At 39.6% G+C, this 27,944-nt stretch overlaps 1 protein-coding gene across 1 annotated transcript in view; it reads left to right on the forward strand.

Annotated features, from left to right (window-relative positions):
• LOC123974075 overlaps window positions 1–27,944 on the forward strand; it is a 38,033-nt gene that overhangs the window by 2,354 nt on the left and 7,735 nt on the right. The window contains exons 3-5 of the mRNA XM_046054511.1: window positions 9,981–10,134; window positions 14,740–14,854; window positions 16,309–16,353. Of these exons, the coding sequence (XP_045910467.1) occupies window positions 10,045–10,134; window positions 14,740–14,854; window positions 16,309–16,353 (250 nt within the window). The 5' untranslated portion in view covers window positions 9,981–10,044. The remainder of the gene's footprint in view (window positions 1–9,980; window positions 10,135–14,739; window positions 14,855–16,308; window positions 16,354–27,944) is intronic.

Below are 27,944 nucleotides of genomic sequence, written 5' to 3' on the forward strand. Positions count from 1 at the left end.
ATGCAGAAACATGTTCACTTTCTCAGCTCCTTTTTCAAGCAGATCCAAGCAGAGGTTTTTTTTTTAGGTAAAACAATTGCTTGCATTGATTGCTGTCAGTGATTTAAGTAATATGAGAGTATATTTCTTCAAGGAGAAAGTTCAAGAGATGAACTTTCACTGGAAAACATTAAATTACACTGCCATGTAAGTATTTTCCTGTTTACCCCTGGATTGTAAAAGGAATACAGAGATACTTGTATTTAAATACAGAGTAAGCAGGGAAAATTAGTCTCTGAGAGAACATTTGAATCAGTTTGAGACCTAAGAAAAACTTTAAATGAAATCCAACCTCCTGGAGGCAAAAAGTCAGAACCAAATGAAAACTGATAATATTGTGGTGCAGTGTGATAATACCCCTCTGCCTGCAGCACAGACACAGTGAAAGTCATCTAGCATTTCACACAAATAAGATGTTTGCTGCTGTGTGGCTACTTAGCTGCATGCCCAGCCATGCTTGATATGCACCTGCATGTGTGTGAATGAGAGAGAGAGCGATAACTTGATGAAGCTGTCAATTGCACAAACCCCTCTAGCAGTGGTTTAGTCTCAGTTCACACATGTACACAAATGCAGGCAGCTTTAACTCTTTATTAAACTCTCTGAGAAGAAGTTTAGAGTAAATGGAAAAGAAATACAAACGGGGGATGGAAGGAGGGGCAAAAAGAGACAGAAATTATGCATAAAACTGCAGAAATGAGGAGGAGGAGGAGGTACTGTAGAAAAACCCAGATGAGGCAAGGGGGGAGATGGGAGGTGACAGCACAGTCAGTCGTGAAAGGAGACATCAGGAGAGGAGGGTAAGATTGAAAACCCTAAAATGGAGAAGTATAAAAAAACAGTGTGAGGAAAAAAGATGAGAAGGAAAAGACAAGTTTGGATAATTATAAGAAAGGAAAATAAGCAAAGGGGAGTAGTTTTGAACAGTCCTAAGATTACTGCCTCCTTGTTGTGAAAAACAATAGTTATTCACTGTCTAACCTGATCCTCACTGAGATATGCTCCTGTCATATTCCAGCTGCTTCTGTAGTTACTGTAACCTACAGGTAAACACACTCAGACAGCTTCAGACATGTTCTCAAGGCAAGCACACAACCACAGAGAGAAAATGATATTCCACCTTCTGTCAAATGTTTAAGTTCACACCTCAGAAATAGTTCAGAAGAGGTCATGGAGCATCTCAATAATCAGTAATCTTCCTGTCCTAATTTATTTGCTCAGGCCACTAAACACGGAAAAGCAAAAATGGATTTTGTTGGACATGTTAGAGGTGTAATTTTATGCTTTGTTTCTGATGCAGAGCTGACATTTGTAGCGGAGAAGTACTGCAAACCACAAGTCAAAGGGTTTTCACTTGAATTTATACATTTGTTTCAGGGTGTGGATTTGGGTAGTTGTTTTCCTTCAACACTGAATAAACAAAAAGACTGAGCTTTGCTAGGTTAAACTGCATGCCAAGCATTTATTTTTTTTTTGTAGGTAAATGTAAAGTCAGTGATGGTTGGTTATTTGATTTGAGATTTGTCTGCCCCACAGTGTAAACTGTGCATTAAAATTACACACTGACCATGGCAGGGAGATAATTCAATGATATAAAGTAATTTATTAACTTTTGGTGGTGACATGGTGATATGGTCATATTGTTTGAGGTTATACAATTTTTGTTAATGATTGAAAGTTACCAAAACATTTCATCATTACATCACCAATTAGAAACAGTTTGCGCTTTACTTATTGAGTTCTGTATATATGGCAGGTATTGAATGAGCAGTATTAAATCAACGTTGTTTGGTGCACTTACTTTGGTTGTGTTGCAGTTACATTAAATGAGCTGGTATTGTTATGTGTCTATTTGTCTCTATTAGTCATATTGGACAAATGAGAAGCAACCTTACGTGCCACCTGGATTATTAGCACAGTTGCCTAAGACTGTAACTTAGTGAAATTGTCTCATCTTCCCTGCATAGCGTCCTTCATTTGAAATAATCAAACATCTTGCTGCCTGGCTTAGTAATATGAGCTGGGACTGGTGGCCTGGTGGTGATGCTGATGTTATTTTTGCAGCTTAATTCAATTGGTTGGATTGTGTCAGTCTAATGTAATTGGCAAAATGGATGCCCTTGGACTGTAAAAGGCAGCCAGTACAGGCATTAGAGAGTGCCTGAGTAAATGGAAAATTGTCCTCTAATGCTGTCGTAGCTGCTCTGGACTTGGAGTTTGATGTTTGCCAAAATTGCTTTGGTATTTGGTGAGTGTCTGACAAATAGCCAGGCATGTTCTGTAATGCTGGGATAGGTCGATTTATATTCTGTAATACAATGGACACTGTGACGATGCTCCAGGGAAATGCGGTCATGGGAAAAAGCTTAGGTCAAACCGACAGGGAGAGGAGAGGACAAGAAGCCTGGATTGGACTTAACAGGAAGAAGAACCCTCTAGGGATAGAGTACGGGTTCAGTTTTCTGGATAGTAAACTTGTTCACTGGGAACACTTTTCCTCAGTGCCTACTTCTTTTCTATTCGTCAGTGCTGACCTCTTCTCTATTCTCTTGTCCTGTCAGCACTATTGGGAATGTGTACAAGCTTGTCCATTGTAAACAAAGAGAAAAACTGCCAGCGCTGTAAAACCAAGAACCTCAGGAGTTACACAAGATGTAACCTTTCTCTTTGGCCAGTTGGTGGCAGCCCTACTGAGTTGCACTGTCTTACTAGTGTTTGTTTATAACTTAATTTATAAGGAAATCTGACTTCCCCAAAGGAAATTAAACAAATGCATAATTTTCCCTTTTTTCCGACCAGGTAATTTCTAACTCCCTCTAAACTGCTTTCCTTCAGTCTTCAAATTGAATGCCAGTGTTCATTTGTTTGTCTGGAAATGTTCTGTGATCTTTCGAGAGTTATCAACCAGCCATGTGGAGTCCTTTTGTAAATTTTACGAGATAAACCGCTCACAATATCAGGGAAAAGCCTAAACGCTTTAAAATGACATACAGCTGTTCAGTAGTCTGTGCTGCTCAGTAATACATGGATCATCTGGCTGAAAGATGCAGTAAAAGGTTAGGCAGAGCCTTAGACAGACAGGGTGTGGCTAACACAGGTTTCATTGGCACCCTTTTGCTGCAGAAGCTTCTCAATTAACCCCGGTTGTTCAGACTTTAAGACTTGATGGCACATGTTTATGGTAATCATATGGAGGGCACTGTTAGACCTTTTCCCTCTGATATCACTTTTTAAATTAATGAAAGGGAAACTAGGCAATATGGCACAGTAGTGGTGGCTCTAAACAGCAGTTTGAGCTGGCTAACATGTAAATTCCATGTGAACTTCACACAGAGTACTCACATTTACTAATTTGTTAAGCTTTATACAGAGGGGTAAAGGAGGCAGAAAGGGCTGATGGGGAAGTGTCCAGGCCTTTCCTGAATGATGTTTGGACCCCCACCCCCCACCCCCAACACCCAAATTAAATTTTGACATTACAAATTGTGCAGCTTCAGAAAGCACGATGTTCGCTTTTAACCCTTTGGTTTGGCTGCAAATTCATCTGAGCCCAGTCAACACAATAAACAGCAGTATGGGGCTGGAAGCACACATATGAACAAACTGTTTAAGGAGTGTGAGCATAGGTGGTGGTAATGTGGTCATTTATGTTTGTAGTTTGTAAAAACCTCAAATTGCAGTTTCAATCACTCTTACCTTGAAAAATGAAAATGCTCTGGGTGGGACTCACCAAAGGCCCAATGATATGATACGTATGTCACAATACGATATTATTGCGATTTACTTAAATTTATTACCTTTTTTCCAACTTCAGATTGTGTTCCCAAAGGAAAGCTATTTTTCTAGTGGACTGAAAAATCTATTGATTTTATTATTATAGTACCAAGTAAAATTCTCATGTACATTGTGTATTTATATAATAAAAGATCGATCCTTGGCTTCCGTGTATCGATGCAGTATTGCTACGGAAAATATTGCGATACAATGATGTATCGATTTTTTTTTCCCCACTATCCTAGTAATTGCACTTCAGTGTGAGTGATCGGCAAAATAAGAACAATGTCCAATATTCTTGGTCTTTACTGTCTGAGTTCCGCGCTCGGGTATGGTTAGCGATCACACTAGATGCGTACCGTGCGGACCCTGGCACAGTTGAGCGTACTGTGTGATCACACTGATCAAACGAACTGAACTTTGGGGTTTAAGCGTGCTTGGGAATGGTACGGATTGCCTAATGTGAGTACGTCTTTAGTTAGCTGAAGCTAATTTCTGTCATTCGTCTGGTGTAACTCAGTTTAAGGACACTAATTTGTACAAATACAAATAATATTTATGTTTGTTGATTCCTAATTTTAGTCATCACTGTAAGTATGGTGCAACTGTAGTTTGTGACATTGCATGTTACGGTAGTACTATAATTAAGTTTCAGGAATATGAATTAAGTTAATGGATGAACTGTAAGACATTATGAAGATGAGGTATGTTTGTGTGTATATTTGCAACATCAGCATAATATGTATATAGGATACCATAATGAAAGAGCCGATAATGCCAATGACTGTGTGTGTGTCACCTCATAGTAAAAGCAGTGTTACTCATGGCACACTAGTTCACCATAAACGCATGCAAACACAGTTAATGTGGTGCAGATCTGCAATGGACAAATACATTTAAAACATTTAAGGTAGTAAAGTAAGCCCATAGAGAGCATTTCAATTCAAATTAATCATTTATTTAACATTCTAACATTATGTACACTGCTCCTTCTGATGCTTTATACAGTGTATAAGCTCATTGCTGGTGGGACATAAAGGTCATTCAATCTCCTGAACGACCTCCATTTCTCCATTAGGTTAAACTGGAAATTGTGTTGGACACTGACAGGAGTCCATATACTGTACGAACGACTCCTCTTCTCTAATCTACATGATGACACGCTCATAGATTAGACTGATATGATTGAAAGTGTGTGTGTGTGTAAGTGTGTGTGTGCGCGCGCACACGTGTAGATGGATCTTGGAAAGTGCTTGGCTGTGGAGTGGTCTAACAACCTTTGGTGACAGTCCGTGACATCATGTACATCTCTGTGACATCACTTAATCTGATTGGGTGGGGTGGGGTGGGGGCTCCACTGTACGTGCTCAGTCACCGCCTTTTTGCCCGATAAGGTTTTGGTTGTTCTGTCTTTACCAATGGCATGTCACCACACACACAGACGGGTACGAACACACGCTCGCATAAAACACAATGACAGTACATCCATGTGTGCTCTGCCTCTTAAATAACACAATACACAAAGGACACAGTAACACTGAGAACACACAAACAATGATACTACCTGACAACACAGAGGTACTCAAATCAGCAGAGAGAGTCATTACTGTTTTTATCAATAGAAATTTGTTTTCTATTGATCTGGAGTAAGATTATTAACATATATTTTACATCTTCTCCATTCTTGAGGGTTGCATATTATAAGACTGTCAGCGTTTCAGAAGAATATCAAAAATATGTGATGCAAATTTTCAAAATCAAATAAGTTGATTAGCTGGCCTTCAGTTTTTTGTGTTGTTACGTTTATTTTTCTGTCTTTCATCTTCATGAAATGTTCTCAGCCCTCCATGGCACATTTTTAAGAAACAGTGCCCCATATTTGCATAAAAGTGTATAAATAATGTCAGTTTAAATTAGATAATAATAATAATAAAAAAAGCTTTAAAATTAGATAATATTGAGACATTTTACAGCTGATCTTAAGGATCGGTATTTGGCACTAACGCCACTGTTACAATCATGAGTGGGATGAATGCTTCTGTAGTTTCAACAAATCCAACAGAGTGATACGTCTGCTCTCTAGCTTATTGCGTCTTGTCAGTCTTATGAGTTGCATTCTCCCAGTTAACCTTTCATTCATATAATATCAAAAATTTAAGCTTATAAACTGAATATTTTTAACTAGGACCTTCAGTATTTGGATCAAGTAGCTTGATACAAATAAGAGGTGTCAGATTTAGCAGACGACAGCTGTTATTACAGTCAGTATTTAGATAAATATGAGTAGTGGATCAGACTCAGTATTAAAGAGGTTATATTATGCTTTTTGGGTTTTCCGCTCTTCTTTATTGATTTATTTATATATATATATATATATATATATATATATATATATATATATATATGCACGCTGTGAACACGACGTCATTATGATGGAGTTGTTTGCAAAGTGGGGGAAGAGAGAGAAAACAGCAAGGGACAAAAAGCGTCCAAAGTATGGGATTATTTTAAGCTAAAGAAAACAACAACTCTGTAATGTTACCGTCCGTCCACCGTAAAACGAAACTTTTGTCGTCTTGGGAACAGCACGACGGCAGCTGAACAAAAAGCAGCCGGTGTTCTGCCAGCGGACCACAGACAAGGTAACAGTAACAGCAACTTTAGCAGTTAACTAAAATCATGACTGATTGTTGAGCTGAAGGCTAGCCAAAGTAAGCCGCAGTCCTCAGCTGAAAATGTGCACACGTGCTTTTGTTCTCCTTTTTGGGCCGTGAGTTGTAACTTAACCTAACAGTCAAGAGTTAACTGGGTGTCGGGGAGCTGCACCTTTTAACTCTCCTGCAGTTCTCTGTGTAGCTCAGACAATCCCTGCAACCTGCGAGTACTAATCCATCCTTTCAACCATATTCTTTGTCTTTATAATAACAAACAACAGCTGTTTCGTGTGTAGGATCGCTCATTTCACGTTTCACATTTCATGTGTGTTTTCTTGATAGAAGTGTTTTGGAAACCAGCGTCAGGTGCCATAGCTGTTGTCATCTCCTGTAGTGGGTGTTACCCCCTGTCACCAATCAGTCACGTAGTTTGAACGCCACAACGACTTCAAGACTGCTGTCATATTACGGCAAGTTGTGTGAACGGTACGGCCATCCGTCGACGCTGAAAGTCGTGTAGTCTTGCACGAGCCTTTAGCTTATATAGCACTCGGGTGATTTTTGTGTTTGTAAAGCAGCTATCTGGTTGTTCGTCTGATGTTTGCTGTATGACACACTATGAATTTCTGAAAGGACTAATAAATATCTATCACCTATAAACGTGCACAGCTGCCGCCGCCAAGCAAAAGTACTTCTTAAACGACGCATCGATGAATCGTTGAAATAATCTATAGACGCTTCGAATACTAAAATCATCGTTAGCTGCAGCCCTAGTCCAATCCAAAGGGAGTTCCCATCTCCCACAGAAAACACTGCGCTGAACTGCCTGAAAATAGCTCGTTTGTCAGTGTTGCTAAGCTGGTAAGGGAAACATATACATCTGAACCGAAGCTGTGTTTACCGGCTTTTCAGGGCCCGCCCCACTCTGCTTCTACAAAAAATATGGTGTTTTTTAAAAATGAAACCATGTAAACCTGTTCTGGTACAACCCCTAATTAAAATTGTGAACCTGAAAATTAGCATAATATGACCACTTTAAAGGACTCCAAGGCCATAGACTGTATAAAAGAAGAGCAGAGGTGGAGTCGCAAATTTGAAGACTTGAGACTTGCTTGACTAAAACAGACAAACGACTTGACTTTGACTTGTTATTCATGACTTAAGACTTGACTTAGACTTGAGACTGATTCCAACATTCCAACATGTTTTATTACACTATTCAATAATCAGTGAAGCCAATAGTACACTAAATAACAGGAACACCTTTGTGTATAGTTCAATATAGTTAGAATAGAAACATTCATTACATCTTCCAAAATGATCATATAGTTGAATTGCTGTTTAAACAAACTGAATTCCTTAGAATTTCATATGACTTGATTTGTGACTTGCTTGACCTAAGAATGACTTGATTTGTGACTTGCTTGACCTAAGAATGACTTGATTTGTGACTTGCTTGACCTAAGAATGACTTGATTTGTGACTTGCTTGACTTTCATCACAGTAACTTGGGACTTGCTTGTGACTTGAACAAGTGTGACTTACTCCCACCTCTGGTACACAGTCACCCTGGTGTCACCTGTTGGTCTGTGGACTACCGTTTTGAAGCCTGGCAGTCAGTCAATTTTTTTGGTAACCAGGCACCAGACGTGACTTTATTTGGACGAGACTGTGACTCTAGCAAGCTTGGTTAGCTTTGTGCATCTGTAATTCACGTTAACTGTGATTTTAACCGGGATGCTAATCTTGGCTAGCTAAAAACGGGCTTAAAACAAAACGCACTTATCAGGAAAAATGAAAAGCCGACTCCTAATAAGCTTTTTCAACAGCGCTGGTTAAATTTATACAGTGCAGTGGATACAATCGCCTCTATCCTGATTGACAGGTCGCCGTGGTTGCGACTTGTCAATCGCGAGGTAATCCCTCCCCAAATCATACCCTGCTTCATCATCTGTTTTCCTCTAAATGGGACCATAATTTATGAAATTAATATTATGCTGTATTGAAGAAGACTTGAAACTAACGATTGAGATCACAAACTCATTAGGAAAGTATTTACTGAAGTAATAAATCAGTTGAGAAGTAGGGTCATTTTACCCTTGTTTCTAATGAAACCAACTTCTTCTTGCAGCCACAGAATTCGCCCCCTGCTAGTGGTTAGAAAGAATGCAGGTTTAAGTTACTTCTACATTGGCTTCAGTCATTATAGCTGGAGGTTGCCGCTTGGTCCGGGCCTAATAAAACTGGATCAGGACATCCCTAGTAGTCTCTAATGGCCACTTGTTTTTTCAGTTCTGTTTGGCTCTGTTCAGGAGCCAGTCTTAACTCAGAAGATTTTTTCCACTTATCTATATAGTTAACAGGATTTATCTTTGATTTATCTTGACATTTAGCACTGTCCACATCATTTATAATTTTATCACCGTGTGTGTGTGTGTGTGTTGCAGTAGTGACAGCCCAGTGCTCCTGGGTAAAAATGATAAATGGTAATAATCAGCATGGGTGTTTTTCCTGAACATTCTGTTTAATGTTTTGTGGCTCTATCTTGACTGCCGGCAGATACAGACACAGAATTTGATTCTCATTATCAGCCTTCTTGTTGAGACTGAGACATCATCACCCAGGGGTGTTCACAGCATTGAAGCGCCTGTAGTGTTGGCGCTAATCGCCCATTAGACTGATAAAGAACGAGACTTGGCTACATAACTGCCTCCCTGTAAAAAAGGAAATTCTCTGTTTACCACATGTTCTGCACAGACGAAACAGTAAGAAATAGTTGATGGTTTCCTGACATTCTGTACCGATCTCCCATACCTGGATTTACTTTAAATGTTACATTTTTACATTACAGTTTTCAAAGATTGTACATTGCAATAATTCTAACTTTGCCCTATTCTTCAGCGATTCTTAATACTGCTTGGTTGAAATACCTGCTTTTAATTGGTACACACAAGTGTGATTCCTGTTAAGTCATTGCATAAATACACCCCAACCAGATTATGCTCACATTATAGAATTGAACCAATTATCATCTTTTCTACAGATATTTTTAGCAGTCTGGTATTGAAAGAGAGGAGTACAGTTTGTGAACAACCCATGGAAAGTATCAAATTATGTCTTACACTGACTGAAATGGCTTTGATATTTTCAGTGAAACCTCCCACATCTTGTCTGTGATTGCATTTCACAGTTTCCTCTCCCTGACCCACCATAATAGGATGTGAACATTCATATCATGTAAAAGCCAACTAATAGTAAACTGTCAGATTCCGGTGCCATTACCAGTGAAAGGTTGCTGAGCAGAGAGGAGATGATTAATCTTAATTTGTATGTGTTTTAAAAAAGAATTAGACTACATACAGTAATCACACAACATTGAATCGAATCTTGTGTGAGATTAAAAAATAAACATTTCACAATTTATAGTTTTGGCATAAATTTCATATTTTGTTGACTTGTTGGGATTAATTAAAATTAAAATGATCTTCTATTTTTTTTCCCCCTGTGTTTCAGGTTCCATCTGAAAGAAGTGTGTGAGAGGCAGATTGTGTGTGTGCATCTGCGTACATGCATCACAATGAAGCACCAGTCTATCTCCCGATGGCTGAGCCAGCTGGGACTGCCACAATACTGCTCAGCGATGGAGCAGGAATATGATGGTGTAGAGGTAATACAAACACACCTACCCAAACAACAAGCCTGCCAAAATCTAGAGAGACATTTACATAACTATTGATTTATTATGACTATTTATATATATAATGGCAGAAAACAGGTTTGCCTTTTCTTGAGAAAACTCTTGAAGCAGTAGTAGACTAAACTTCCCTACAAGGTAACAGGAACAAATCTAAAGACTTTCTGAGAAAATCTGGATGAGTATCTGTGCTTCATGTAGGTACTAAAACAATTGCAAACTGTTTAGAGGTGTAGATTGTTAACGCTTTTAATCATTCCCACACTAATGAGACACTATAAAAGACTGGCAGCTTATGTTCTGCATTTTAGAGCCGTCATGTCAGATTTGCTGAAAAATCTGCTTTCTCTGAGTAGCAAAGGTAGATAAACCTTGCGACAGGTCAAAGGGCAGTTCTTTGCCGCAGGATTTAGGTATATAATATATTTTCTGTGAATTTAGTCTGTCAGCTGGGGGGACGTGGAGTGGTTTGATGATAATGCATTTTAACTTCAACCTTCAAACTAAACAACTTAATAAATTGTTTGTCCATATGACTGTTTGTTGATCTGGTCTCACCAGGATAAGAATGATTCATAATCGTTTTCTGATCCAGCACCTCTGTGGTTAAGATTTGGTGTAGTTTTTAATTTAGTCACTTAAATACACCCGACATCCCTAAGAGTGTCAGGAAAATGTTAACATAGGTTGTAAACAGTGTTTTATCAGACTAACCTTTTCTTGCAACTCCTGAATAACCAACCAGTTGTTGATTAACTACCCGAACAGACACTGAATGTAAAATTAAGCATGATTCAGAATTTGCGTTACCCAAACAGATTTTGCTGCGTGTAAACTGAGTTTTCAGGACAGCCGCCATGTTTTCCGGTCAGAACAATACCCAAATGCATCCCAATGATTATCCACAGCGCACCCATAAGTTGAGGGCAGACGGGGAAACCGTAGAAATGAGTTGCATTAATTATACCACTAGTGTAAAAAAAAGTCAAACAAGTAGTCCTCAACAGAGTCTCAGTTGTAAGTATGAATTGTACAAAAGTGCCAGAATTAGTTTTGTAGCAACACATTTTTAAATGCAACATATAAAGAGGTCATTTAACCCATATTATAAAAAGCCCTTTCCATAGTGGTTTCTAGACATGAGAAAAGTTTTGGTTTTGAGATATCTGTCTCAGAAAGTTCTGCCTCTACCCCAGTACAATGAGGTGTAATGGAAATTATTTTGTGGTGTTCACAGCATTGCTGTGAACAAACCACCGAAGAAATGATGTGCTGAATATTGAGATTCAGCACATAAAACTGACACTGTCTGAATGGCCAGACTCCATTAGGGTTAAGTGAAAAAATGTGTTTCTTGTCATTTGGAAGAATTGACCCTGTAACATGTCTGTTTAAAGGGGATTTCTGTAAATGTTTGATGAAACCATGTTGTATAAGAAAATGTTTATATTCTGGTAAAGCCCACTTTTATAATTAAGAGTGTTTCCCACCACAGCCTAACGAAGCACCCTAATAAAACTTCATCATGGTCCTATTAGGCTGAATTGACAGAGATGTGGGGGCTGTTTTAACAGCCAGCCATTTGCCAACTTCAGTCTGTCAGCCAATAAGACATGAAGTATTCCATTACCTCCTGTTAATGTTTATCCAGAATGCATTGCAGTTACAGGGCGCATAAGAACTAAGAATATACATACTGACCATCCTCCATGCACAAAGAGGTTGGCTCAGCGTTGCTAAACTTTTTCTGGATATTATAACAATAATATCCAGCTCAGTGCCTCTTAGTCATCCAGGCTGCTCGTTAACACAACATGCCGGTAAAACCAACTCTTCCAACATCATCAACACTACTAACAGATTCATGCATGTAAAGTGTCCAAATCTACTAACTCTTTAGTATGGTGTAATTAATTATGACCTATAAAATGTTTAGATGCACCACTGAATAAGTCTAGAAAACGGTTAGTCAATTTTGCATTTCATTAGTGATCATAAAACCCCAATATTATTTGCATAAATGAAGTGAATGTACAGCATTTTGTTTAGTAGGGAAAAATTTATTTCATATGCAACTCTTTTCTGTTGTTTCACTAGTAGTGTGAACAGAGAAAATCATAAAGTCAGGACGTACAATCATAACAATTAGTAAAAATAGCCTGCAGAAGTTCTGTGTAAGATCCAAGTTTATATGCTCATTGATTTATGTTAATATCATAAATTTAGTTGTAGAGGTCTAAATTGCCCAGCACTATCTGTACCACACTGCTCGCCCCTTTTTACTCACAAGCACCTTCATCGTTGCAACAACATTCACGCGGGCAAAACCAACATTGACAACAGCTATATCAACTCTCCAGAGGAATGGTATGAGAGTTCATATTGTTGTTCAAGCTCTGCATGATCTGAAAAAGAAAGAAAAAAGAAAACATGTCAACTTGCTGTTGGACACAGAGGGAGATGAGAATGACAGAGGGAGGGGGAGATAGATTCTGAGATAGATTAGGCTTGTGATATGCCAGCCATGTCTCACACACACACACACATGTTAACATCAGCAGAACTAATCTAGTGTCTTCATCTTTAACTTACTAAATTGTTATTACTGAGCTGTCGAGGCAAGTTGACCGTAATGACCTGCTGTGTGTGTACGTGGCCGTTAATGTGTGCCTGCACCTCCTGCAGTGTTTGTGGCTTTCAGACACTTATTTGCTTTATGTGTTTGTCTGCATTATTTTAAATTTATTTTGGAAACTGTGTTTTTCTGCAACTTTTGTGTGTGTCTGTGTGTACACATGTTTATGTATGTGAGTGGGTGACTTTTAGAAGCTGACATTTTTTCAGGAATCCTGTGGGTCATTGGATTCCTGTGGGGTTCTCGCGGGATGGAAGTCAATATAACCACTCATGGTGGGACTGGGACGGTACAGGAAAAAAGGTCAACGGGAGCGGGCAGGACGGGAATCATTGGTCAATTTATTTAAAAAATATATATGTAATTCTAATATGAATAAATGGTATTTTCAGATTTTTTTAACAGGTATGGGATGAGAATGGACAGGTTTTTTTGTGGGAGGGGGATGGGACAGGAGTGAAAATCCACTCCTGTGTCACCCTCTGGTTTCACCCTCTAGTGACTTTGAGTGCATTTGTGTGAATGTGTGCAATTGCCTATTTTTTTAATGCAGGTATGTGTGTGTTTGTGGATGCTTGTAGAACTTCTAACTTGCTGTATGTGACTAAGAGTGACTGTTATTTGATTGTAAACTGTTTCTAAATGAGTTTGCCTTTTGTGTGTGTGTGTGTGTGTGTGTGTGTGTGTGTGTGTGTGTGTGTGTGTGCGCGTGCGCACGCGCTTGTATATTCATAGGTTTGCCCACTGTATGTGTGTGTAGTCTAAATAGAGCAGTGTTTGTGAGACTGAAGAGAATGGTTGTATTGTTGAGAAACCAAAACAACAAGTCCTTGGTTTGAGCTGGGAGTGTCCTATGATGACACTGTGTGTGTGTGTGTGTGTGTGTGTGTGTGTGTGTTTTGTACTCCATTACTCTAGGTTGAGTTTTGGTTCAAAGACTTTGTGGCTCTCCCTCACTGGGCTATTTAATACTACAGTGAGGGTTGGAGTGAGGCAGGGTGTGTTTTTTTTGTGTGTGTTTTTTCAAGACAATGCTGTAATGACAGGAGCAGGATGAGGGGAGGAGACGGCACACTTTTGGAAGATAGGAGGTCACCAGTAGTCTCAGCAATTTTTCTTTTGCTCTGCTGGAGCCACCAAGACAAACTGTGTGTTTCTTAACTTCTCCCAAACACAACAGTCTCTTTCCTGTGAGAAAATCTGTGTGTTAAAGGTTCAGCGTCTCTGCTTTTTGTGATTGGAATGAAATGAAGTGTCATTTTAAGTTGTATTCTGAAACACCTCACTCACAGTCTTCATGACAAACGGTTTAACCCCTAGCACCTGAGCAACACATTTTTTGTCAGAAATTATAACCTGTCTTCTCAGTGTCATAAATCAGTCAGTGTGGAACTCAGTAGTCATACTCATACTGCTAGATTCAGCTTACCCTACTCTTGTTGATGTTTGAGGATGCTAAGTAAATACAGGTAGTGAAAACAATAACAGGCTGCTGAGTACTGCTGCCAACTTCTGAAATGAAGCAAAATCATGAAATGCCCGAAACATTTGCAAGATATATTACTTTTTTCACAAGCAATTGCTTTAATGTTTGCCATATTTCACTGTTAACTGGTGCAGCTTCTGTGAGCTTGTGTGTGTGTGTGTGTGTGTGTGTGTGTGTGTGTGTGTGTGTGTGGTAGGGAGCGGCTGGTGACAGTTTAGTATTTGGGAGTGGGTTGGAGTGGTGGGGTGAATCGGCAACACAGACATAACCAAACACAAGTGTCTGTAAGCTGTAGAAAGCTGCACGCTAGGGGTGTTGCGACTCAATTAGATCAGTTCTTCAACTCTACAGTTGTTCAGTGTGAATATCAAAATTATTTATCAGATAAGTTCACAGGATATTATCTATAGCACATCTCTTCAGATTAACTTTATCTTTGCATTTTTATGTTTTCCAGGACCTGCTTCACCTCTCAGAGTATGACCTCTTGGAGCTTGGAGTCCACAATCACCTCCACCGCCTCCACCTTCTCACTTCTCTACGCCTCCTCCAGGAGCGAGAGAGGAGGAGAGGTACTCCAATACACATACAGGCAGTCACGCGCACGCACAGTTGACCAAACATTATGTTTCCTTATCTGTTCCATCAGCTTGTTGATTCTGGCTCCATGTTTTAGTGTCCAGGTTTCCATCTGTCTGTCTCTCTCCCTGTGTACCCCTGTGTAGTAGACAGAAAGACAGAGACAGATAGCATTAGTGTCATGTAAAGACATGCTTATGCCTGGGGGGTCCGGTGGGGGAGAGGGGGTTGTCTGGTGGAGGACAATAGTTTGGTGCGCGCACACACACACACACACACACACAAATGTGAACACTTCCAAAGCTGTCAGTAAATAGGAGAAGAGTGCTTAGGCCTGCAGACCTGCTGGGTTTAATCACTTCTAGAAGTGTGTATGTATGCATGGATGTGTGTGTAAGTCTCTTTGTGTCTGTGACTGGTTTCCTTTGTTTCCCCATTTTCCCATGCATTATACTGTGAAATCTCACTGTTGTCTTGGTAACTGAGTCCAGTTTATAACAAGTGAAGAGATTATTTTAGTGACTCTTCTGAAGCTAATATGTAACACAGGAACATGTGACTTGTTGACCCTTGCAACTGCTTTTTGCATTATATTAAAGCCATAAATATACAAGAAACAAAATCAAAAGTGGTGTGTATGCACAGACAAAGTATCCAGTTTGCAACCAAATTAATGCATCACGTTTGCTTCAATCCACAGTGTGGACAAGTTCTCTTGGCTAAATTATTTTGCAGTTGTTAAAGGAAGCAGGGATTATAAAATCATAGGCTCCTCTTGGTCAGTTTGCTAGCTCATCTGAAATGATGATTAAAGTTAAGGTTTGGGCAAATTATATTTTGTTGTTGTTCACTTCCCCTGTAGGAGCATACATGTTTTGATGTGATAACAATGTTTGAAGTATCAGAAATCGGACAAGAACAGTTTAGATGTTAAAAGAAACGGTATGAATAAAAATAAGCCTTGCACTGATAGTGTCACCATCATAGACTTTGTCAGCTCTTCAAAACAGGAATGACATGTTTTACTAAAGTGGTTGATTCACTAAATAAACCGATCATGGTGATCACAGCCTTAAACCGATTTAAAATATAAACCAGTTCTGCCAAGCTGCCAGGCTTAAGAACATCACCACCAAAACTTAATGAAGAAGCACAGAAGCTCTGAACATTTCTGATGTACATTTTCTGTCAAACAAGCCATAATTGTATGATATTTTAATTAAATTACCCTCATATGGGCCAGTCATAATAAGAAATGTCCGTGGTCCACTGTATTACACACTTAGAAACACTTATGCATTGATATATCATAAAGCAAGTTTTGCTTCATTTTTCTTTTTGGATAATTTTCTATTTCTATAATATTTTTGACTTTGTAATCAGAGTTTGTGACCCTAGAGTGCAGATTCAGCTTGTCTCTGTTTCACTTTCCTTGTGTGGTGTCTAGATGGAGGGCCAACATCCAAGTGTCTGTGGACTAAATTAACTAAAGGTAAAAAAAAAAAATAATTTCAAAAAATTGAAAAGTGAGTGATGACCACCAAAGACATACACAAAATAGGAGACGAGGACTTCACTCTTTCAAAGAATACATTTTCACATTCCTGAGATCACTGTTGTGACCGCCAGTGGAGCCCCAACCTGCAGTGTGAGGACCGTTGCTGAGGTGAAACAGCCTCTAGTTGAAATCACTCAGTCACCAACTACTGTGGTATTATCTGTCGGCCTGGCAGCCTGCCACCCCTATCATTACCACAAAGGCCAGATTTGTTCACCTAATGGTATACTACACACACACACACACACACACACACACACACACACACACACACAGACACACACACACAGCATCGTCCAAAAATGCCAACTCAACATTTGACCCAGATAAGAGCATTCCAGTGAGAGCACCTTCAGGATAAAATACATGCATACTGACACACTGCATGCAGGCACATATTAATTTCATCATATTACAGTTTTTTTGGCCCCAGTATATGATTACGTGGCTAAAATAAGAGTCTCTGTGTGTGCCAGGTACTTTCCTCGTTGGCAGAAGAGAAGTAGAGATGCTCCAATTAGAGCAATTAGAGGGTGAAAAAAGGAGACATCAGTAAAACACACGGGCACGCTCATATTTAATATATTTGAGGTATTTTAGTTTCAGGTTATATTTAGTGACAGCTGCTACCCCTAAAATCCACTGACTCCGGCTACGGCGCGTTAAGGCTGCGCCGCGGTTGCCAGCGCTAATCGCTGCCAATGCTTGTGACTCCACCAGATGGTCCACTGCTGAAACGCTTCTGAGATGCTTCCAGTGGCCGGGCTATGGACGCATCAAAACCGTGGCGCAGCCGTAACGTGTCGTACCCGGAGTCAGTGGATTCCTGGCGAGTACTCTGTCTTTACTCTTGTTGTATTATTTTTGTTACTTTATTTTGAAAATAGGGCAAGAATGTAAGGTTATTACCACATTTATTAACACTGATGCTAAGTTGCAGTTCACTGCTTAATTGAAATAAAAAATAAAAAGTAGAGAATTCTGTAATTTTGCTCCATTATCAATGCCTACAGGGGAAACACGGAAGCACACATAGGTACAGATGAAATAGGTAATAGTTTCCTATCACATAAGTTTATTAGATTGCTGTAGTCCTCTAAAAGCAGCAGGACATGTGCTTTCCTCTTGCAGCCTCTAATTTGGATCATGTGCTGTATATTTTCAAAGCCATGCACAATAACACACACACTCTGGCATGGATAATTTAATTTAATAGAGCACCTGGCTCTTTGTTTATGAAATTTGTTCATGAATGCCTCTGCTTTTCTGCACACCAAACAGGTCAGAGTATAGATAATGCATGGATTGCACATAGTCGTCAACACGGCATCATTCTCCAGTAATCAACACTGCCTGTTCACTGCTCCCCAATCTTATCCCCTACGTGACCATAGCCTGTCGTGACACAATAATCTCATCTTTAACTTTACCACTACCTATTTGTTAGTATTAATTCACAGAAATAGGACATTTTTACATGCCGAGTTCCTTGTGGATTCAGAAAGAACTTTGCTCACATAATGATTTATAAACTTCCATTTTTGCATCCATTCATTCATGCACTCGCTGAACTATACCAGCTGCACTAGGGTCAGATCTGTTTAGTTCCTGACTGAACTATATGAGCCGAGGAAGTGAGTAATGTGAATACCAGAATACACATTTGACAACACACTGTTATGCTATGCCATGCTAAACATGGATTTTACAGTGTGTGTGTGTGTGTGTGTGTGTGTGTGTGTGTGTGTGTGTGTGAAAGAGAGAGAGAGAGACAACAGGTGTTCATGCAAACAGTTTGTTTGCTTGTTTGTTTCCCCGGTGGTGCATACTAATAGTAGTCAGTTGGGAGTTAGCTAGTTTGTGGACCAAAGAACTTTCACATTGACAATTTCACACATTTATAGCTGTCAGCTTACTTCAACTGTCAGCCAGTGAGCTGCTGAGGGTTTCAGTGCTTTTGTTCAGTGTTTATCAGGGCAGGGCTTCATTCAGTTTTGTTTCATTTACATGTACATTTACTCATTTGGCCGACGCTTTTATCCAAAGGGACTTACATTTGAGGAACAACAACGTTGGGGCTGGTGGTGGCGCAATGGGTAAGACGCCTGAGCAAGACACTTAATCCCTAGTTGCTCCAGAGGCGTGCGACCTCTGACATATATAGCAATTGTAAGTCGCTTTGGATAAAAGCGTCAGCTAAATGAATAAATATAAACAACATACAAGCATCAACAAAGCATCAATTCAGCAAGAGATCTACAAGTGACACTGGATATTAGTAAGAGCAGCAATAAATACTAGTAGTGGGAATAGCACGTATGGCCTCAATGGGGTAAATACCTAGAGAAAGAAATGAAAGTTAACAAAATGGTGCAATCAATAGATGCTTTCATCGGACACGCGCCCGGCCCAAAGTCAACTCCAGTTATGTTTGTTTATCACTGGGTTTGTGTTTACTGGCTAATATGGTGACTGATATCCAGTACAGTGTTTCCCATACATTAATTTATTTGTGGCGGCCCACCACCTTATCAGCGCTGACTGCCACATATTGATTTCCATTTTTCTTTACTATTTAATATGGGAAAACTTGTATTTGATTGCAGCGCATATTCGCTCAGCACCTCCTCTCACTCGCTCCCTCTCTCTCTCTCTCTCTCCCGCAAACACATTGACAGCGGACCAGTCTGTGTATTAAATGGTTAGTATCATGAACACCGCTGCACAAATTAATATTTCCCTGTTATTTCACTTTATTCAATAATTTCCCTTTAAACTAGTTTAGAATCCAGATGTGAACCTGTTAGTATTGTTGTTTTTCTGTTCTGTTTTATTCTGCTAGCTGGTTTGTCAGCTGTTAAGTACTCTCTGGCCACCAGGACTAAGACTTAGAGAAGGCCTTGATGCTTCAGTTGCTCGTAGATCAAATCTGCCTCTTGGACTCAGATCTGTGTTTTTGTTTTTGTCTGTAGTCTGTTTTTACTACATCTGAGAACAATACAGACCACATTCTTCACAAGCTGAGAGATGTTTTTTTTTTTATTTTTTTTTTACATGTGATAAATACAGATCTGTATCAGGCAATACAAAATAATCAATAGCACAAAATGCACTGCAATTTACAACTTGGGGGAGGAAGCTATATTTTTCTTAGAAGCTAGAGATTGAAGACATTGTGAAGTATTCTGCTGCTATATAAAGCGAGGGCCAAAATCAAATTACATCAAATACAAACTTGCTGTGTCAACTTTTTTTGTGATCAATAACTGAAAAATGACATGCAGCAGCTCTGTGCAGATGGATCACAATACTTGGCACGCTGACAAATACAAACACAGAATATAATTCTGTTGTCAGTGTTTTCTGGAGTTCACATCTTAATGAGTATGCACAACCATTACATGTTAGATAATCTATGTTGCATCCTAGCAAGGAGTGCAGGCTGTACCAGGATAATCTCTGGTATAGGTGGTTTCATCAACATGACCTAGAGTTAAAACTAAGTGTACTATAAACATGTTCCTCTGTCTGTATGTGTGTGTCGGTAACACCAATTGTGCAGTCAACATTATACTGTTATCTTTCGTATGTCAAACAGAGACAATCCAGTTCCCAGAATTGGGCTGATCCAAGATAGGAATATCCAAAAAACAGAACTACTTCAGGAAAAAGTAAAGTTGGGACATTGTACTGACTTGTTTAAAGACTAAAAATGTGGCTAATAGCAAGCACATAATCACTTGTGACTTGTCAAGAGCTCTTGTAACTACACTCACCTAGCAGTACCCCTAGCTAAAACTAATACAACAGTTCTGCAATAAATCCTACCTTCATGAAGGTTATAAAGTTCAGTTCTTGTTGACACTGTTCTAGAGAGGTGTTGATTCAACTTTATGATCACTTTGGAGGATGAAGTTTATGTGCTGTTGAACTGAATTGCATTATTCAGAGAGGTGTTTCTGTTGTTTAGCCTACCCTCATTGATATCCAGTTAACAAGGTTAGATTACATTCGTTTTAGCAAGATGTAGCTAATAAATTGGCAACTGAGTGTATATGCAGTTGTGCCAAATCAAAAACATACTAATAACTGACAAATGCACTAACCCACTAATGGTTCCTATTGGGGTGGTGATGGAGCAATGGATAAGACACATACCTTTTAGTGTGAGAGACCCGGATTCAGTTCCCCACTGTGACCCATCCACCATTGTGTCCCTGAGCAAGACACTTAACCCCTAGTTGCTCCAGAGGCGTGCAACCTCTGACACATATAGCAATTGTAAGTTGCTTTGGATAAAGGCGTCAGCTAAATGAATAAATGTTAATATACATTGAACTGAGAAAATGTTGACAACTGAGAAAACATAGTGTTTTCACTCCTACAAAAAATAAATCATTCAAACAAACAATTTTATCAATCAAATGATTCTGCCAAATGAGTAAATGTAAAATGGATCGCTAGTCATTGCCTTCCAAAATGACCCATCTCATCTGGAGCGACAGCAGAACATTGCTTCTCGCTGCTGGCCAAAATGCTTTTCCTCGTTAAAGAAAATGATTCATTTGAGTTGGGTTAGGTTTAGGCACCATGACTACTCAGTTAAGATTAAGGAAACACTTATGGTTGTGGTTTAAAGCAACCAACATTAACCACCTAAAAAGTTTTGTGTTGCTTTAATAGCATCAAGTTACAGTCATTAGTCTTTCAGCCACATATGTGGTTTTAGGCATTTTAACCAATGACCAGTGCTGTCCCTTTTCTGGTGAGGAAGAAAACTTGCTATGTTTTAGTACAATACATCATATCTACCTAAATGAGTAGTAGTAAAATAGTTTTTGTGTACTATAAAGACATTTATAAAGACATTTAAGTAATTAAATTACCAAAACAGACCACAGATTTTCCTTACAATTGTGCTAGGCAGCTGCATGTAGGGCTGGGTACCAAACCTAGATACTTTCATGCTGGTGATTGTCTGTCTAACGTTACACGTCACAGAGGCATGCGCTGTAAAAAAAAAAAAACCCAAAAAACACTACATTATGCCCAGAGACGGGACTCACAAGTTAGCCCACCTGTATCTGCAATCTGAAATCTTTTCCTTGCCTCTGCAGGAATGGAGTAATTGTATCATAATGTGTAATGTGATGTTCTTTTGTTAAAATTAATTTTTTTTTAAATTGGTAAAGAAAAAAGTATTGTTCAGGAATTGACATCAAAGTCAGGTATCTGTATTGAAAACTTTGGAACAATACCAAGCCCTAGATGCATTTTGCAATCGTACAGATGCACATTATGTAGAAGCTACCAGGAATCGTGAGTAACATGACTGACAAGGATCCTGTGGCTCAACCGCTGATGTTCCGCAGAAACCATCATTGCATGAGTCAGAAAAAATTGTAGAACTCATACTACCTGAAGAAGCAGATATGGACCAATAATTAGCATTTTTCATTGTAAGACCCTGAGGCTGCAACCAGAGGAATGAGTAGGGGCTTAAACATTTAACAGTGTACACTTATATGATCAGAAACACACACACAGGAACACAAGCTGTATATTGTAAATACAGATCCACAGAGAGGAGGAGTAGATGGAATGAGGGGGAGAGAAGAGGGAGAAAGGAGGAGGAGAGGATGAAATTGGAAAGAGAATGTTCCTTGCACAGTTCATATCTTCCTTCTGAGGAGTTACAGGAATACCACAAAACTCTTAACAGAAAGGAACAGGAATGAAAGACAAAGACAAATGTTTGACTAATAATTGTAATAAACTAGTAACACTCAAATCCAATTATGTGCAGGTGTCATCTCCAGTAGGCAGAGAAGCCAAACCCATCTATTTAATGGTTTGGGAAACACGGGTGCCTGAGGTAGATTGGTGGTCAGTGTTTGGAAATGAGTGACTCAGCGAGGCATTGTGCCAACACGCTGTGCTGCCTGAGTGCAAATGTGCCAAAGCAGAGTTTGGCCTGAGGACTCACATTAACAGGAAGTTCAGGAAATGGCAGTAATGGTATAGCATTCTTCAAACTAATTTTAAAAATGTAGTAAAGAAAACACTGACTTGCTGGCATTTCTGAAGATTAAGCTTTGATCTTGTTGCCTTCCTGTGCACTGCATAAAACTTCTAAAAATACTATGGTCAATTCTGAGGGCAGGAAATGCCACTGCATCACATTAAGGCATTCTTCTCTACCTTTTCTGTTACTTTTGTGTACAACGACAGCCCATCAGGTTTTATCATGAATACATATACTGTATCTGTATACATGATAAAATGTGATCCCACAGCAAAAGGAATGCTAGGGCAGAGAACAAACTATAAAAATCCCATACATTTCTATTCCAGCTGAAGCTGCATCAGATAATGAGCATAACTAAAAAAACGTGACAGATGTTTAATGTGTAATATCTGCACTGAAGTGCGCTCATGCACTTTAGTGGCTTTCTCGATCTTAACAAATGTAGTATCTCAAGATCAAAAGACCTCCGTGCGTGTGTCAACGTGTTTGTTTCTCTGTGTGTCCAATGTGGGCCATCTGATTATTTCAGCTTTCATAGTGGCAAGATGGGCTCCTTGTATTGTCTGAGAACAACGTGTCTTGTCCAAACAGCACTATAATCTATGGTGTAAAGCCACTTGAATCTAATCATTTAAAAGTGAGGTGAAGATGTGCCTCTGTACTTGATTTCATAAAGTGTGAAAAAGCGTGTTCATCCCCAAACACCTTGATAAGATCTTTCAGCACAAGGACACATATCATTCATGGAATATAGTTCTGCTCTGCCTCCCCACTGAAATTACACCGCCCTCCTACCCCCACTTTTTCAAGGGGGCTCAGGTGATTCAGGAGATGATTACAGATTACACTCCTGACTCACTGTGTACCTTCCTGGAAATATCACCCCCACACACACACACAAAGGTGACAAAAATGTCCACATGCCTATGTGAAATAGTACAGAGATTTACTCAGGAAAAAATGAAATGCAGCTTCAGCTGAATATTTTTACTTCCATAAAGTCCCTCCACTTCTACTGGAGTCCAGGAGTAACTTCTAAGCTTGGCTCCGATATTCAGGCTGCGTTCCCTGCGGCCAAAAACGTATTCATTTAAAGTTTACATCACCATTACCTAATGCCTCGTGGCCTTTATATGTCATGGATGTAATTAACCACATGTTTTGTGGTTTGTTAGAAGTATGACTTTTAGATGTAACAGTGACTGTGCCTTCTCTTAGTGACTAGTTTTGGTGAACGTTTGTGGACCTCTTCTGTACTGTTTGTAATGAAAAGAAAAAGCTCAGATGTGAATAGTTCATGACTCCCTTAATGCGAAGCCACATCTTGCAATCGGTTAGATTCATTTCATGACCCCTTGTGGGTGTCCCGGCTTCTAGAATGGAAACTGCTGCCAAAAATAAGGAAATCTTATGAATTTAAACATTTTTGTGGCTTACCAAGTTAATTACTATGATCTGGCACTGTAAAGGGCCTTCCACTAGTGTTGTAGTCAAGACCGCCCAAACCGAGACCAGGTCAAGACCAAGACCAGAGTTTATTGAGACTGAGACAAGACCAAGACTTTTAGGGGCTGAGAGCAGTCAAGACCAAGACCGAGGGAGGGTGAGACCGAGTCAAGACCAAGACCAGTTCCCTGCATTGCATGGCACGCAATAAAATGTGGAATGAGATCATAGGTACTTCTCAAAGTGATCTGAAAGATCCACATTCCCATTAAAAACACCCACATACAAACACTAAGAGCTGAAATCAACGTAAGCATCGCAGGGAGGGGTGACAGTCGTTAATTAGGGTTATTGGTTGCATTTGAAGCCATATGTTTTACTTACTATGTTTTACGCAAAATTATGGTCTTGACTGGTCTTGAAATAAAATCCAGAGTCCTCAATGTCCGAGACTGAGACAAGACCGAATGCAAATACGGTCGAGGACAAGACCAAGACCATCACAAAGACCAAGACCGGTCTCGAGTATTACAACACTACCGTCCACACCAAGAACAATAACTATAACGACATCTATAAATATATAGTTTTAAAATCGTTCTAACTTCATGATGGCATTCCACAGCACAACTTTTAACAACGATAACACTGGCGAATATTGGGAACACTGACAGCCAGTCGAAATCATTGTTCATCAGTGTGAATGCACACATTGTTATCGTTATTATTGTAGTTATTGTTCTTGGTGTGGATGGCCCTTTAGGCAGGAGGCAGGAGCGGTCAGACTACACAGATTTTTTGGGCACAGTTATGATTCTATGCTCTAAGACTTGTCGCGGTTCACAATATTTGGCCTTTGTTTGCTTTGGCTCAAGTACTGACATCCTTAGAAAAGTTTAGTCTCATCTTAAGCATTTACAGATTAATTTCATACCCGTTATGTTATGATCCACTTAAGTTATGATCCACTTAAGTTATGCACGATATAAGATAAATACATTTGTTTTCATTTTCACCACCATCTTGACTATAAGCTGGGAGGGACAATTGCATGAGATTCAGATCTTCTTTGTTTGGGAGGGGAGAGAGAGGTAGTTTGGGGTTTTATTTTGTGTGGTGTGTTCCAACAACAGGTTATAATAAATAACAAAACCCTTGAATTCAGTACTTTGGACTTATTGTCCCATTTATTGTTCCTTACTAGGTTTATACAGTTAGGTGAACCCGGGATGCTGATTTACAATACCATAACACTTTCTATGCATCTTAAAGAAAACTGGTCTGTTTTCTTTAAGGTGTATAGATGATATAGTATTTAAAAACTTAATTCACTACTATCATGCATCTTCATTCCACTACTATCATGCATACTCACTGGACACACAGCCTGCCCTGCACTCCCTGTTCCCCACCTACATGCCTGAGACACACCTGGATATCTCTCTTCTAGTTGTGAAAATATAACCAAAAATAAGTGCACCAGAAATGTCTGGATTTATCATCTGTTATATTGCAGAACTGAGTACGCACTCACAACTGCAGCCAGGATGGCAGGTCAAAGTTGGACCAGAGCGTCAATGTGCAAAATCTAACAGATGTTTAATGTGTAATATCTGCACTGAAGTGCCCTCATGCACTTTAGTGGCTTTCTCGATCTTAACAAATGTAGTATCTCAAGATCAAAAGACCTCCGTGCGTGTGTCAACGTGTTTGTTTCTCTGTGTGTCCAATGTGGGCCATCTGATTATTTCAGCTTTCATAGTGGCAAGATGGGCTCCTTGTATTGTCTGAAAGGAAACACAGACATGCACGCACATGCACGTGTATGGGTGTCATCAACTCTAGACAATACATAGGAACAGCAGGACAAAGACAGGAGAGAGTGTTGTCCTCAGGGCCTGTCAGCACACATAGACACAAACACATTAACATGACCTCATACCTGATGTAATGACAGAAGTGGACCCCTTCTACTTGTTTCATCTGCCCCACTAGATGAAATTTAATCTAGCATTCCTTCCATAATTGAAAGCTGCGTTATAAGAACACTCCAAGTAGATTTTAAACTCTGATTCTGAGCTGATTTATGTTTCAACCAACACTGAGTCAAGTATTTAAACTTCATGAGTCTTAAGTGCACCTCAAGTTGCTCAAACATGTCACAACCGTGCTGAGACTTTTTTTTCATCCCCTCTCTACAAATAGCAACATTAGGTCACATCTAAATCTTCTCTTAGTACCAGCCAAGTTGGTGGTGTTGGTGTAAGAGGTCCCAAACAAAAAGACTTGGAGCATGAAATATGAGGCTGTGCAGGGAACACAGAGGAGAGGAGTAGGAGGGGGTGTTGGAAGTCGAGGGAGGGGGGGCAGGAGACAACTCGGCTAAAAAAGAAAGAAAACTCCTCCCAAAAACAGTAGAGCAGAAGGAGGGGCAGGGTGCTCGCAAATCACTTACCGGAGAGAGAAAGAGGAGGGCAGGGCTTGTGATTGTGCAGCGCTACTTGTTGTTGCCTGTCTGAAGGAGCGTGAGTGTTTCGTCTTCCAGCCGGTCAGCTAGTCAGCTACTCAGTCAATCAAACAAGCTATGAAATGGGATCATTTTAATAGCAGCATATACAACTAAAAGATAAATAAGAGGGAAAAGATCAGGAAAAGGAGAAGAAGTCACACTGACAGGTAGGAATGAAAATATGTGTATTTATGTGAGTGTGCATGCATTTACAGGAGGTGTGTGTAGGAATGCCTGTGCGTGACTGTGGTGCAAACAGAGGTGAAACAGTTATCTTGACAGTCACCTTCTCCTTTGGATGTATTTTCATTTGTCTCTATTTTTGGGGGCTTTTTATGAAATCTAAACTGATTGTTGTTATAAATAGAAAAATCCATTTCTTCTCTTTCTGTTGCCTCTGTTTATTTCACTTCACTCCCTGCCTTCCCCTTTTCTCTTAGATGTCCTTCTCTCCATCCCTTTTGGTGGAATTGTTTACAGCTTGCAGTGAGTTAGATTTGCTCTGGGACTTTTTGAGCAATAAGTTGCCATCCCAAGGCGCTGGGTGTAACTGTGGTTGCTGGGATCGGTTGTGCTAACTGTGGAAACTCCAGCAGGAAATGATTACATGAAATATGACAGATAAGATCAAGATCTTTCATTAAGATTTCTTCTTGTGAGACAGCTTTCAAACACCTCAACTTTCTAGCTCAGAAACACTTTAATAGGTGAGTGAGTGCTGCTCAAATCTCTGACCTTTCAGTCATGACAACACATCTTTAAACAGCAAGCCACCCACAAGATGATGACAGAGGCAGACATGTGTGCATCTGTGTGTGTGTAGTGTTGATGTTTTGTGTGTTGTGCAGATTAACGTACACATGCAGCAGGTTGTTTCAGACATGAGTCAGTGTCGTGTATGAACCCTATAGTGGTGTTGAACTGAGCAAATGAGATTCAACCTCAGATTAACCAAGCTCAGTTTTAACTCAAAATGGTTGTGTACTTGTAGTGGCAGTGTTTGTGTGTGTGTGGTGTTGTGTTACTTGCCCTAGTGGGATGAGGTGGTTGGTATTCTAGCCAGTTGTCAACACTATGTGACCGGTCATCTTCACAAAGGCTGACTGACTGACTGCAGAAGCTGAAAGTAAAAACGTAAATATATTTTTTTCAAGGCCTTATTTTGAGTATAAATTTGAGACCTACCAGCACCTCCTGAAGCAAATAACATATTGTGCTTGTTTAACATGAACTTTTGGTTTCATTATAGGCTGGAACTAAAAGCACTGGCATCTAACCACCTGCTACCCTAGCTTCTTATTTAGCATGTATATGATCCAACTCTCAGTAAGAAGGGAAATAGGCATATATCCGATAAAGTTAAACTTTTCCTTTAAGGTATTTTATTTATTTTCATCTGCATGATGAAGTGTTGTAAGACGTTAAGACTGATTGGACTCGCTGTCATCACATGCCAATCTAGCATGTAATTTTATAAGTTTAGCAATTATTTAATTGTTAAGGGTTTTACCAGGTTGGTCAAGGACATTTTAATTGTTGCTA

The sequence above is a fragment of the Micropterus dolomieu genome, linkage group LG07, assembly GCF_021292245.1.
Source record: "Micropterus dolomieu isolate WLL.071019.BEF.003 ecotype Adirondacks linkage group LG07, ASM2129224v1, whole genome shotgun sequence".
Classification (NCBI taxonomy): Eukaryota; Metazoa; Chordata; class Actinopteri; order Centrarchiformes; family Centrarchidae; genus Micropterus; species Micropterus dolomieu.